At 49.4% G+C, this 14,341-nt stretch overlaps 1 protein-coding gene across 1 annotated transcript in view; it reads left to right on the top strand.

The window, feature by feature from the left end:
• Positions 1-14,341, top strand: part of KIAA0930 (KIAA0930 ortholog) — a 46,812-nt gene that overhangs the window by 19,285 nt on the left and 13,186 nt on the right. The window contains exons 2-5 of the mRNA XM_066358651.1: positions 9,361-9,512; positions 13,087-13,212; positions 13,313-13,390; positions 13,985-14,086. Of these exons, the coding sequence (XP_066214748.1) occupies positions 9,361-9,512; positions 13,087-13,212; positions 13,313-13,390; positions 13,985-14,086 (458 nt within the window). The remainder of the gene's footprint in view (positions 1-9,360; positions 9,513-13,086; positions 13,213-13,312; positions 13,391-13,984; positions 14,087-14,341) is intronic.

The following is a 14,341-nucleotide window of genomic DNA, read 5'->3' as shown; positions in this document are numbered from 1 at the left end:
AGTACCTTTATTTTATTTTTTGTTTTTCAATTAGAGTTGACAGTCAATATTATATTAGTTCAATGTCTAGTACCTTTAGGACAATGTTAATAATAGCAGATTGTGGTAATACTTTTTCTAGTTGATCTATACGCACACACTTACATACACATGTGTGTGTGTATACATATATATATACTTTATGGATTTATCCATTTATTTGCATTTCATGGAGGATTATTTTTTAGGTTAAGAGTGGGAATTGAATTTGATTGCATGTTCTCCTAGCATCTTTAGTGATGACCATGTTTTATTTCTCACTTGAACTATAAATATATAGTGAATATATGCATAGATTTCATAATAGAATACTATTCTTGTATTCCTAAATTAAATACTGCTTGATCATGGCATGTCCTTTCAATGGGCTGATGGATTCTTTTTAATATTGTATTTAAGGTTTTTAAGTTCATATCCAGGAGTGAGATTAGCCTGTAATTTTTTGTGAGTGTATGTGTGTGAGAGAGAGACAGAGAGAAAGAAATGCATACTGTTTTGGAATCAATGTTATGCCTCCTTGTTAAAAGGAATTTGCAAGTTTCTTAGCTTTAACAATTGGTAACACTGGAGCTCTGTTTCTTGAAGAGCTGGTAGAACTGCCCTCTCTGAAACATTTCAGCCCACTCCTCCAATGTACTTTTCCGGGAGTAGCTTTGGACAATTTTTTCTATTGTAATACATGACCATCATTTTTAATGGCTGTCAACTTTTTAAATTAAAGTGTTACTGTGGCTTGCTTAACCAATGTGGTTTAATAGTCTAGAAAAAGATGGAGGTGGGTTTCAAGGAATGCCTTCTAAAATCCAATTCAGGATTTTACTCCAAAGGTCTGGTTAATGGAATAGGATTCGAAGTTATTAATAGCAACAGTAGCAGTCTTCATTCAATGAGTGTTACAAATGCCAGGTGCTATACTGAACACCATGTAGGATTTTATTTGGTCTCCATAGCAACCGCAGAAAGGAGCTGCTATTCAATTTTATTGATAAGGAAACAAAGTCTGTCAGGTTCAGTGACTTTAACCCAAGTAGGCAATGATCAAGAATGTGAATCAAGTCTACTTTTAAATTCTAGCCTAACAAAGGCTTCCCTTAACTGTGTATTGTGATTGCATTAATGTGGGAAACCTTGTTAGATATAAAAGTTCCCTTCTTTTCCAGTATACATTTAAAGAATCACCTCCGTAGAAAGTAATTTAATTATATTAAATTGCCACTTGCTGGGAACTGGAGCCCACACTGCATACTCATCCGGACATCCTTCCTGGTATCACAGTATGTCAGAGCTCAGAAGGCCACTGTCACCGCCCCCCCATCAGGGTGTAGGGTCAGGGCAAGGGCAGGGCTGTTCCTGGGGCTTGGACATGTAGCGGGAAGATTTGGAAGAAGCCTGAGTTGATTTTCTGGCTTCCCACCAGGTGATCTGAAGGTCCCCTCAGTTTCCTCATATATAAAGTGGCCAGAAAACTCCTGCCCTACATATGTCTGTGTGTGGGGCCTTGGAAAGAACCAGGGGGGGCGGGGAGAGGGGCTGGGTTTGAGTCCCAAATGCCAGTGAGCCACTGGATTCCAAGGCGGCTTTACTTATTTGCCTTATCTTTAAACTGAAGGCTGAAGTTTTAAATTTAACTGAGGTTATTTCCAGGTTATCCCCACCTTACCAAGTTGCCCTGAGAATCTGAAGAGGTCACAACTGGAAGGGCTTTGTAAACTGTGGAGTGCAGAACAAACGAGGTTCAGTGACTTACCTAAGTAGGCAATGATCAAGAATGTGAATCAAGTCTACTCTTAAACTCTAGCTCACTGCTCTGCATGCCTTAGCCAGTGCAGGCAGACCACATCTTACTGCATCTTGCTCACTGGACTTCATAGGTACTGCATTTTTTTACAAATTGAAGGCAAGACCTTCCCACTAGTAAGTGTTGATGACTCGCTTTACTGCAGTGCGTGCTTTATTGCGGTTATCTGCAACCAAACCGTAATCTCTGAGGTCTGCCTGTACTGTTGAGCTGTTAACACTGTTGACACCCATTCAGTGTCATTCAGGAGTTTATAGAACCTGAGGCAGCATAGTCCCAGAGCCTTGGACGGGGCGAGGGAGGTGCAGGTTCTAGTCCTCATGTAACTGTGCCATCTCTTCATCCCTGATACTGCCCCTTTACAAAAGTTCTTCCAGTTCTGAAGTTTGAAGGTGGTGCCACTCACTGGGGCGGCAGCTGGATCCCAGTTTACCTGGTGCCATCCGTCCTCATTATTCCTGTGTTTGCAAACTTGTTCATTTGCCAAAATTTACCCCTAAGACCAAATCAGTACTTAGGGTACTTTTGAGGTTCATTGCAGACATACAGAATGGTGAAACATTTTAGTCCCCTGATATAGATATGTGTCCCAGCTAAGGTGGAATGGGGGGGGGGGATCTTCCTTTTGTTTCAGTTCCTGCTGTAAACAAGGGTTCTTCCCACTGTCTACTTAATGCGGTGTGTTTTGCACCAAATTGCTTCATATTGGTGACATGCTGATTGAATCGGCATAGTGCTTGAAGTGCTGCCTAATTGCAAGCCAGGGAGGCTGTGATGGGAGCTAGGGAGAAAGTCCGTGTTAGTGAACTTTGTCCAGGCACGAGTTATATAGTGCTGTGGCCTAGAGTTCATTGTTAATGAATCAACCATATATTAAACAAGGGGTCTTTAAACAGAAACACACATACAACCAGGTTATGTGTTGATTGGCAGACAAAAATATTGTGACCATAGGCTTGAAGGAACCTAGCCGTTTATTTCTCCTAGGAGCTGGCGTTCTGATATTGGCTAATTGTGTGTCCGTGGCTACTTTATAGAAGATAAGTACCAGGAATGAGAGGAGATTATAATCCTGGCTGCTGCCTAGGACCCCAGCCCAGCCAGTAAAGCCGGCCTGCGGTATGGAGCTGTCCTTGGTGCTGCCCAAGTGAGTGGCTCACCGTCAGGGAACTGACAGCATGTCTCCTATAAGTGCTTCCACTGGATTCCAGGCCCAGGAAAACCCTGCTGCCTAGGAGGCCAGATGGCAGGAAGACAAGGCAGAGCAAGTCTAGAGGTTAGAGAGCTCTCTGCTGGAGTGGCAACTCATACAGGCCTCCAGGAGGGGTTCACCTGTGGGAGAAAGCGCTGATTTCTCAGTTCACATGGGGGTCATTATCCCTCATGTGTTTATTCACACACAGTTACTGTGCCACGTGACATTGTGATATTGGAAGGTTTGGGATCCAGGGACCTCATCCGAACAGGCCACCCTGCAGACAAGGATGTGAGAAGGAGCAGTGCAGGGTCCCGTGAACCACTGTGCTGTGCGGGCATTGATAATGTAGAAACATCTTTGTGCAGAAGGCTTCATTTTTGTAGTCTTTATTTCTCCTCTCTAAGGCAGAGTCATGGAAACAGGAATATACTCATTTGATTTCCACAAAGAATATAATGATTTGGGTCCTCTAGCATATACTAGAGCAGGGGTCCCCAAACTTTTTACACAGGGGGCCAGTTCACTGTCCCTCAGACCATTGGAGGGCCGGACTATAAAAAAACAACTATGAACAAATCCCTATGCACACAAAAAACGGGAACAAATACAATATTTAAAATAAAGAACAAGTAAATTTAAATCAACAAACTGACCAGTATTTAAATGGGAACTATGCTCCTCTCACTGACCACCAATGAAAGAGGTGCCCCTTCCAGAAGTGTGGCAGGGGCCGGATAAATGGCCTCAGGGGGCCGCATGTGGCCCGCGGGCCGTAGTTTGGGGACCCCTGTACTAGAGTTTCCAGCTAAATACATCACGGATAGCTTCAGCTATTATAACATTTTTATCAACTGTACTGGAGTATAATTTATGTAAAATAAGTTGTATTCAGGTAAAGCGAACATTTTGATAGCTCTATGAACCTGTGCACTCACCACCACAATCAAGAAACAGAACATTTGAGGGTAACCTCCAATCTGTTTTGTATTTTTTTTTTTGTATTTTTTTTTTCCCTGAAGCTGGAAACAGGGAGAGACAGACAGACTCCCGTATGCGCCCAACAGGGATCCACCCGGCACGCCCACCAGGGGCGATGCTCTGCCCACCAGGGGGCGATGCTCTGCCCCTCCAGGGCATCGCTCTGCTGCGACCAGAGCCACTCTAGCGCCTGGGGCAGAGGCCAAGGAGCCATCCCCAGCGCCCGGGCTATCTTTGCTCCAATGGAGCCCTGGTTGCGGGAGGGGAAGAGAGAGACAGAGAAGAAGGGGGAGGGTGGAGAAGCAAATGGGCGCTTCTCCTGTGTGCCCTGGCCGGGAATTGAACCCGGGTCCCCCGCACGCCAGGCCGACGCTCCACCGCTGAGCCAACCGGCCAGGGCCCAATCTGTTTTGATTACTGTAGTTTGCCTTTTCTGAAACATCATGTGACTCTGATCATGTAGTATGTAGCCTTTTGTCCCTGGCTTCTCTCACTCAGCATGATGATTTTGAGATTTATCTATTGTATAGTGTGGCACAGTGGTTTGCTTTATAGCCAGTAATCATCCATTGAGTGGCTATGCCATGTTCCGTTTGTCCATTCTCTTGGTTTCAAATTCAGGGCTATTATGAATAAAGCTTCCAGGAATGTTTGTATAGACACATGCTTCATTTTTCGTAGGTAAGTACCTAGCAGTGGCCGAATTGTTGGTAGATATATGTTTAATTTATAAGAATCAGCCAGTTTTCCTAAGTGGTATTTTTAAAATATCCAGTTTGCCCTCTTAAAATGTCAACTTTTTTTTTTAATATGAAATTTTAATTACTAGGAAAATCAATATTTTTCCACATTTTGTTACGCGGTTGTGTTTCCCTTTGGTCAGTGACCTGTTTTGGTATTTTAGCAATTTTCTAGCAGGGTCTTGTGCACTTTTGTTCATAATTTGCTATGATGTGAACTTTTTATATGTTAGTCTGCACTCATTTATTGGGATTTCTCTTCCTGGGCTTTTATGTTCCTTTGATTTCTTGGGCACAAAGGGCATTTTGAATGTTTAGGAGGGCAGCTCTTGACCTTTGTGACCTCTCTTCTTGCTTTTAAACTTTGAGTGCCCTGGGTGTGGAGGTGGTTCCATCGTTTGTTCCATCCATGCTTCTTGGTGTGGCAGAGCGGCCCCTTCTGGCAGCTGTCGTCGTGAATGTCTGTACCCACTTTGCGGGAAGGATTGCGCCTTCTGTTAGAGCACGTGTGTGCCCGCGTGTTTCCCTGACACAGTTTGAGTTTCTTCCTGCTGAGTTTGTCATTTGGGACTAACACATCACATTAATGACCGTACTTGCACAGTATTCCACAGCCTGCAGCAAAGTTTTAAGTCTGTTGTTCCTTTTGGAGCTCATTGGCATGGGCCTTCTAATGCAGGTGCTAGGCATGCAGGGGCAGCAGGGGATTTGGACGGCTGGTGGACAGTCCCTCTTTCTGGGTGTCCTCCTTTCCTCTCTAGTTGCAGCTTCTCAGCCCACAATGACAGTTGGGATAACCCATTTCTCCAGCCAGCATTTATTGAGCGCCTGCTGTGTACCTGGCACTGTTGTAGGTGCCAAGATCTGATAGCAAGCAAGACAACTCCCTATCCTGGGTGGTTTCACACAGTGGAGGACAGACAGGAACACAGAAGGAAACACACCAGGTGGTAATGATAAGGTTATGATGGCAGTCAAACAAGGTGTTATGACAGGAAGGATGAGGGTCAGGAAGGCTCTCTGAAGAAGTGACACTAAAACTGAGACTGAGTGACAGGAGGAGCTGCCAGGGTGAGGCTCCAGGGCAGAGACTGGAGGGGGGAGGGGAACAGGGTTGGTGCCCTGTGGCTGGCATGTGCTCACACGGTCAGCCTCCAGGGGAGGCCAGAGTGGCTGGGGAGGAACGAGGAGTGGGTGCTGTGTAAGAATTCTTTAGATTCTGTTCTGAATTCAGTGGGAACGTTCTTAGGGGACAGGAAAAGATCTTTGAAGGTCCTACAGCTGGGTGTGGAGGATAAACATCAGGCAGGAGTGGAAGTGACGGCTGGAGTGTCCCAGCGGAGGCGGCACCGGCTCGGGTCGGTGCTCACAGTCAGGGTGCGGGGGACTTTGGTGTGTGTGGCAGCCAGGGCTTTCTTTTTCTTTATTTTTTTAATTAAAAAATTTTTTTTAAATATTTTATTTATTCATTTTTAGAGAGGAGAGAGAGAGAGACAGAGAGGGAGAGAGAGGAGAGAGAGAGGAGGGGGAGGAGCTGGAAGCATCAACTCCCATATGTGCCTTGACCAGGCAAGCCCAGGGTTTTGAACCAGCGACCTCAGCATTTCCAGGTCGACGCTTTATCCACTGCGCCACCACAGGTCAGGCTAAAAAAATTTTTTTGTTGATTGATTTTAGTGATAGAGGCAGGAAGAGAGAGAGAGAGAGATAGGAACATTCATCTGTTCCTGTATGTGCCTTAACCAGGGATGGAACCAACAACCTCTGTGCTTTGAAATTACTCTCTAACAACCAAGCTATCCAGCCAGGGCTTTTTGATGACCACGTGGCTGCTGGGAGTTTTGGCAAGGAGCATATGTGTGATGAGACCAGCATTGGACCTCTCATCATCCCACTGAGATGAGTGTGGCCCATGGACCAACAACCATCAGGCTCTGGGCCCCAGGATTCCTGTGTGAACTGAACCTTCGCTTTAGGAGTAAATACTGGTGGGCAATCTGGTTCAGACTCTTGGGGCCTGCCGACTTTACTCATTAATGGTGGTGGGGGTGGGGGGAATTGTGAAGTGGTTTTTCTCAGCACTATAAGGCAGGGAAGTGGTACCCCCTGCGTGGACCCCACTGTGACAGGCCCTTGCTGGGTATGTGGGACACTAGAGAGCAAGTTGAGCATACATTTGTCAACTCTAGCACTGCATTCCTGAAACCAGACTCCTCATCCTCCCCTACCCAAGAACCCCTTCAGTTTCTTGCCCTGGGGTACGCCAGCCCCGCTGAATAGTTTGTATCAGTTGTCTGGTTCCATCAGTTGAACAGGTTGTGAGCATAGCTCATTGCCTTTTCCAAGATTCCAAGTGCAGGGTGTGACAGGTCTAAGGACCTACCAGCTTCTATCTCTGTGAACTTGGGCATATTCATTAACCTTGAGAGTCATTTCTTCTATGAAATGGGGCAGTAACAATAGGGGGCTAGTGAGATTTAATGAGAGGACCTCCATTGGGATAAAGGAAGTGGAACAACAGATCAATGTTTCTCTCTCCTTCCCTCTGTCTCTCTCAAATTAATCAATAAAAATAAAACTAAGGCCTGACCTGTGGTGGCGCAGCAGCTAAAACATCAACCTGGAACACTGAGGTTACTGGTTCTAAACCCTGGCTTTGCCTGGTCAGGGCACATATGGGAATTGATCTTCCTGCCCCTCTCCTTGCCCTTCTCTCTCTCTCTCTATCTCTTTCCCCCCCACCTCTCTAAAATATTCTGAATAAATAAAATTTTAAATAAAAATTAAATTAAAAAAGAGATCTCCTAAGGAAGGGCAGTGCTTAGACCTGAGGAATGATGTAGATGCTGAACTTTGTCCTCTCTGTGGCCAGTGGTGGGATTTTGAGTCACCAATCCCTGCTCATCATGGCCAAAGTTGCTTCCAGGCCTCTGTGGGACTAGGAAGCAGTCTTTGAGTGTTTAGTATATAAGGCCTTCTGCTGGGCTCTGGGTTCAGAGAGAGCTAAAAGTTAAAATTATGGGGTCAGTTCAACTTTTATCCAGGAATAAACATAGCACCTTTGCTTAATTTTGCTGGGGATCTGTAAAGGCGTGAACTGGGCGTTGCCTATTGTAAAAGTGTGGCAGGAATTTTCAAAGTGAAGATGCCTGCTCTGTTCCATCTGGCCCCTGGGAGTCTGGGAGATGGCTGTGGTTCCTGCAGGCTCCCTGCCTTTGCCCTCTGAGGCTGACACGCTGCATTTAGGTTAATCAGGCTGACCTAGCTGTGGCTGAGAAGACCCCTTCTGTTTCCTCCCTCAGGAGCCAGCCAAGATGTGGGAGTGGTTGGGGTCCAGGATACCCAGCAGCCTAGCAGAGGGCAGAGGTCAGGGGCTGGTTTGGAGCCTGGGTTCTTTGGCAGTGGTATGGGAAAAATTAATTAAGGCTGGGGTTTTCTGAATGGACTCAGTCTTCCAGAACCTAATGGCTGACCTCCAGGAAGAAGGGGCTTGAGCCAGTCCTAGTTGGGCCACTGAACTGCCTGTGAGGGCAAGAGTGGGTCTTGGCAGCTCCTGGCCCTTGGTTCCTGTCTCTAAGTGTAGGGATTAGGTCAGGTCCTTCCTGCACCGAAGTATGAGCACTAGGTCACAATGGTAAAGTATCTTCTGAGACAGAGAGGAAAACCAGCAACAATTGAATATTTTAGGACAATAAGGAATAGCTCTGAAGTGTGTTTTGAAATATCCTTGGATCTGTCTGGAAAGGAAGGAAACCCAGCTTTGCTGATCCCCATCTGTGCCAGGCAAGGGCTCTTCGTGCCCATGGTCACTGTCTGTCCACATTCACCACAAGGGACCTGGGGATCAGAGAGGCCAAGCTGCTTGCCTACTGTCACAGAGCAAGTGGCAGAGCTAGAATAGAAACCTGGTCTTTCCTACTAGAGCCTGGAGGCTTTTTCTCCTTGTGCAGGAAGCATTATGATAAAGATTTGTTTATCATAAAGACATACTATTTGTCAAAAAGCAGAGTCCCCGTGAAGACCAAGCAAGAATAAACCTGGCATGCAGAAAGGCCCTGTTGTGCAGGGGTGAGGGGGTTGTGCATGCCTTTCCTGCTTTCGGCCTGTGGCTGAGATTGGTTGGTAAAGGGGTGGCTGTTCCTTTAAGTTGGATTCTCCATGGGGATTGCTGCAGCCTGAGGTGGGGGCAGGGAATGCTGGCAGAGGGTGGTGCTTGTCTGATGACGATTGCCCCTCCACAGCTCATCCTGCTGCAGCCCAGACAGCCCGGTGACGTTCCTTCTCATTAGGTCTTTCCACTGGAGCTGCTGATTCATCCTCATGCTGGAGTCCACTCAGCCATGGGGCTGGAAGTTGGGGCTTTGGGCCACCACTGGATGGAGAGTTGGGCCCCCTGGAAGGTGTCCCTGAGCCTCTCTGGCTGCCCCATGGTGGGGGTGGTGAGGGAGAAAGGGGCTCTGGACAGCACAGAACCCCGGCAGATTTCTGTCCAGAAATGCAGGTTGGAGGTGGGGTGGGGATGGAGGGGGACAGGGCTTGGCCAAGGTCACACGGTGAGGGCCCGGTTGACACATCCTTTCTCACTGCTCTCTGGCCTCTCTCTGCAGGGTGCTTTAAGGATGACCGCATTGTCTTCTGGACCTGGATGTTCTCCACCTACTTCATGGAGAAGTGGGCGCCACGGCAGGATGACATGCTCTTCTATGTGCGCCGGAAACTGGCGTTCTCAGGCAGCGAGAGCAGTGTTGATGGGAGGAAGGTGAGTGAACCCCTGTGGCCCCAGCCAAACATCTCTATGAATCTGCTCTTGGCGAGTGAGGTGGCCTCCTTGCAGTCCTTGTGCATGTCAAAATGGGGGGAAATGAGGTTCATCAAGCACCTACTGTGTGGCAGGAACCGTGTGGAGACAGTCACACGTGCTTGCTGATGGTGGGATGTGCTGAGCGTGGTGTACATCATTATTAACCTTCACCGTGACCCTAAAAGGCAGCAATATTATCATTATTGTCCCTTTGAGGAAACTGAGGTTCAGAGGCTGGATGATTTGATGAGAATCTCATAATTAGTAAATAAATGGTAGAGCAAGCCTTGACTCCAGTGTACAGGGTCCTCCTTGGCCATGGACAGGATGACCTGGCTTTGTGAGGATGAGGATGATGATGATGGTGATGTCGACCACTCCGTGGCCCAGACCATAGACATGCACAGTCCTGAGTTCGCCACTTCTTGATCTCACTGTGTCCTCCCAGCAACTCAACAGGCAGATGTTATCATCCCCGTCTTACAGATGAGGAAACCGAGAACTCAGAGATGGCCTGACTCGCCTGAGGTTTTTTACCTACTAAATTTAAGTGTGTAGAGGAGTTAATGAAACAAACTTTTCATATTTCCTCCTGTTTTTCAGAAGCTTCAGTAGTTTGTAAAATGTTCAAGCAAATATGCCAAACTGGGAAATGCATGGTTTTCCTTTAAACACAAATGATGGGAGGCTGTGGAGGCAGCCCTGGAATTCCCGGCCTGCCCAGGTCCGGGTCCAGTGGCCTGACCCTTGCAGGGGCTGTGGCTTGTTAACTGTGGTTTGTATGTCGAGCCACCTGGAGCCCTGGTCGTGTGTTTGCTCTTTGAGCCCGACACATGCAGAATAGGCTTTCTGCAAATGGACAGATGTGGTGTCTGCTGCACAGGAGGTATGGTGACTTCCCTGCCATGCCAGGGCCCTGCAATACAGCTAGTCTGGTTGAGCTTCATGACCTGTAGTAAGATCCAAGGGTTAGCCTGGATCCCCTGGCCTTCAGCTGGTGTGTGTGTAAGCAGCTGGCAGTGTTACTGTGCTGTCACTGGGACCCAGAAGTGTATCAGAGTGTGGTAAATATAGTGACCAAAAGGAAGGGGTGTGGTCAGCAGAGCCACTTGGGTGAAATGAGTGTTCATGGAAGGGAAAGGTGTTCCCCACTAGGGGTCAATGGCCCTAATGGAGGGCCTGACAGTGCGTAAAATCCCCATGCGTTCATGTATTGCTGGTGGTTCTGTGCAGTTGCAGTGTAGAAGGGGAGGAACACAGGAAACGAGGGAGACAGGGACCAGATCACAGGGGCACTGAAGTCATGTCCAAGAGTTTGCGTGATACCCCCAACGCCCAGGGGAAAACCACTGAACCTGATACACTGAGAAAGGGGACATGGTCAGAGTTTCATTCAGCCAGCTCTCAGGCAGTGGGTGGAGGGCTGGGGAGGGTTAGAGCCAAGCCGGAGATGGGGGCGCTGTCCAGTAGGGGGAAGGAGCAGGGTGCAGACAGGTGATCAAATGGTTCCGGGGACATGGGCTTAACCCCAGTCCTTAAGAGACTAAACTGGGGCAGGGAGAGACTTGGCCTGACAGCCCGGTCTCTGACTCGGGCCCAAGTGAGTATGGAGCCCTCACGGGAGGGGAGACAGCAGCAGGGGCATTGAGTGTTGGGCGGGTTGAGTTGGTTGGAGGTGCATGTGGTGATGCCTTCCAGGCAGTGGATCACTTATCTGAAACTCAGCCGAGAGGTCAGGGACAGAGAGAGGTTTGGGATTATTGGTACACGGAAGGTCCCTGGGGCCCTAGGAGCCTGTGGGAAGATGAGGGAGATGTGGAGGGGTGACAGAGAGGCCTAGGGCAGAGCCTTGAGCTAGCCTGATGCTGGAGGGAGCAGCAGGAGACCATGAGTGACAGGCCAGAGAGGTGGGGGGGGGGTATCACCCCTCTGATCTGTTTGCATCTACTGGAGTTCAAATTGTAGACAGGGTCTTTTTGCAAAATCTTGGTCTTTTCCCAAAGGCAGTCTGCTGCAGCCGGAGGCTTTAAGAAGGTGCCTTGGAGACACTGTCAGCTGTCCCTAGAATTTCAGTGCGAGGAGAGGCCCAGCTCTGGTCCAGGAGGTTTTTCTTCTTTCTTTTTAATTAAAAAAATTTTTTTTTCCAAGATTTTTTTAATTGATTTTTGTGAGAGGAGAGAGAGAAAAAAGGGGTGTGGATCAGGAAGCATCAACTCGTAGTAGTTGCTTCTCGAATGTGCCTTGACCCAGGTAAGGCTAGGGTTTCGAACCAGCAGCCTCAGCATTCCAGGTCAGCTCTTCATTCCCCACACCACCCCAGGTCAGGCAAGGTTTTCTTAGCCTGACTCAGCCTAGCCTTCTCCAGGAGGGCAGGCAGGAGAAGGGAGAGGCCTGGTGGGCAGGGGAAGGAGTGGGTGGGTGTGGCTCTTACCTGGGGGGAGAGAGGTTCCCTGGGTGGAGGGCTGAGGAGTGTGGAACAGAAGGGTGCAGGGCCCTGTGTAAACTCTCCTGAAGATTGGAAGGCTTTGAGGTCAGTGATGGGAGCCTGAGTCCATGGGAAGCATGTGTCATTCCAGCTGTTGATGTGCTAGAATGTTCCATTGACCAACCACAGTGAGCTGTGTACAGAAATGACTCATACCTGGCCCTGTCCTTGGGGAACCCCCAGTCTGCAGGGACAGGCAGAGTAGCCAGTGATACAGAGCATCTGTGCTGCAATGGTGGGAAGAATGGGGAGCAGGTGGGGGAGCCCACAAAGAGGAGGAAGCGACATCCTGCTGGAGTGTTGTAAGACAGAGAGAAGGACAGCAGCGGGCTGAGGACATTCTGTGTGGAGGAACAGGGGAAGAGAAGCGAGAGGGGTGTGCCAGGCACACGGGACAGCGCTTGTCAGAGTGGACCCTGCAGTGTCTCGAGTGTCTCGCCATGGTGTTTGGAGGACAAGGGGCTGACAGCAATCCGAGGAGGCCCATGGGTCTAGGGGGTGCACGGTGGGTGGGAAAGTGGTGTGGGGAACCCAGATGGCAGCTTCCCAGGTAGCTTCCTGCCCCCACCATTCAAAAGAACAAAAAGAAAGGAAACCCCTTTGGGAGGCGCGATGTGGGCCCTTTTTGGCACCTGCGCACTGCGGGTCTTCTGCAGCTCCTGCGCACTGCGGGCCCTCTGCGGCAAGCCCAGACTGCTTCCCGCCCCCTTCCCATCCTGCAGCCAGCAGAGCTGGTACTCAGTCGCCATAGCAACCTGCAGGCTTCCTGCGCTAGCTAGTGGGGGAGGTGGGGGAGTGAGCGGATGGGCTGCTTGTTGGTGGGTCTGGGGAGTGGGAGTGTGGGTTGAACAGGATGCTGGGTCCCCCCCCCCCCCAGGCACGTCTGCAGGGCCCCAGGGACAATCGCAGAGGCTCATTCTTGATTAACTCTGGGTCTCATAGCTAGAAACTGAGGGCAAGGTTGTAGTCTACTGCTGGTGCAGTGGTCCGAGAAAAAGCGCCAGATGTCATGGTGGGCCCGACTCATTTCTGCCCCGTGCCTTGTAGCCGGCTGAGACTGAGCCCGAGGTGGAGGTGGAGGTGTACCGGCGGGACTCCAAAAAGCTGCCAGGCCTAGGAGACCCTGACATTGACTGGGAGGAGAGCGTCTGTCTGAACCTCATCCTGCAGAAGGTATGGGGGGGGGGGCAGGGCAGGGCTCCAGGAGCAGGGCAGTTGGTAAGCACTGAGGGAGAGCAGAGTCCTCCATGCATGGTCTTGTGCTTTCTTACAGCTGGACTACATGGTGACCTGTGCCGTGTGCACGCGCTCAGACGCAGGCGATATTCACATCCATAGGAAGAAGTCCCAGGTGAGCCTCAGGCGGAGAGCCCCGCCTCCCAGCTGCCAGCTGGGCCCGGAAGTGGCAGCCCCCAGCTGCCCAGTGGTGTTTTTTTTTTAAGACTTTAGTTTGTTTGTTTTTTAATTTTTATTTATTCATTTTAGAGAGGAGAGGGAGAGACAGAGAGAGAGAGAGAGAGAGAGAGAGAGAGAGAAGGGGGAGGAGCAGGAAGCATCAACTCCCATATGTGCCTTGACCAGGCAAGCCCAGGGTTTCGACCCGGCGACCTCAGTGTTCCAGGTCTCTATGCTTTATCCCACTACGCCACCACAGGTCAGGCCCAGTGTTTGTTTTGAAGAGCCAAGTCCCCTTTCTCACTTTCCTGCCTGGGAAGTCTGAGTCTGACTCCAGAAACCTGTCAGCTCCTAGGTTCTAAGTCCAGTGCACAGAGCACAGAACCAGATCATCCTTCCAGACATGTTCCTTCGGCTTTGGCCTGCCTCTGAGCAGTGTAACCATGGCTACCCATGCCTTGGATAACACGTTCCACCTAGTTGAGTGACTCTGGGCCTGGGTGCAGGGTGGGGCCTCACTCTGTCTGTCCTTAAATCTCTTTTCTTTCAGCAAGTGTTTGCGTCCCCCAGTAAACACCCCATGGACAGCAAAGGGGAGGAGTCCAAGATCAGCTACCCCAACATCTTCTTCATGATCGACAGCTTCGAGGAGGTGAGCCCCTCTCGTATCCCCTCTTCAGGCCCACCCCCCTTGCAGGAAGGCAGGGGTGACTGGGAACAGGGGCGGATCTGAACTACTACCACCATGGCCTCCACTCTTCCTGATGTGGGATGTGGGGCAAGTGAGCCCCCTCGCTCGGAGCCTCAGTTCTTCCACCTATAAAATCGTGATCACTTGTCCTACTTACTCTCCGAGTTGTAGATCAAAGGGGTGGCGTTGTCAACGCCTACAAAAGTGCTGCCCCAG

The sequence above is a fragment of the Saccopteryx leptura genome, chromosome 1, assembly GCF_036850995.1.
Source record: "Saccopteryx leptura isolate mSacLep1 chromosome 1, mSacLep1_pri_phased_curated, whole genome shotgun sequence".
Lineage (NCBI taxonomy): Eukaryota > Metazoa > Chordata > Mammalia > Chiroptera > Emballonuridae > Saccopteryx > Saccopteryx leptura.
The sequence above is the reverse complement of the archived record's forward strand: the minus strand, read 5'-3'. Positions and strand labels throughout refer to the sequence as shown.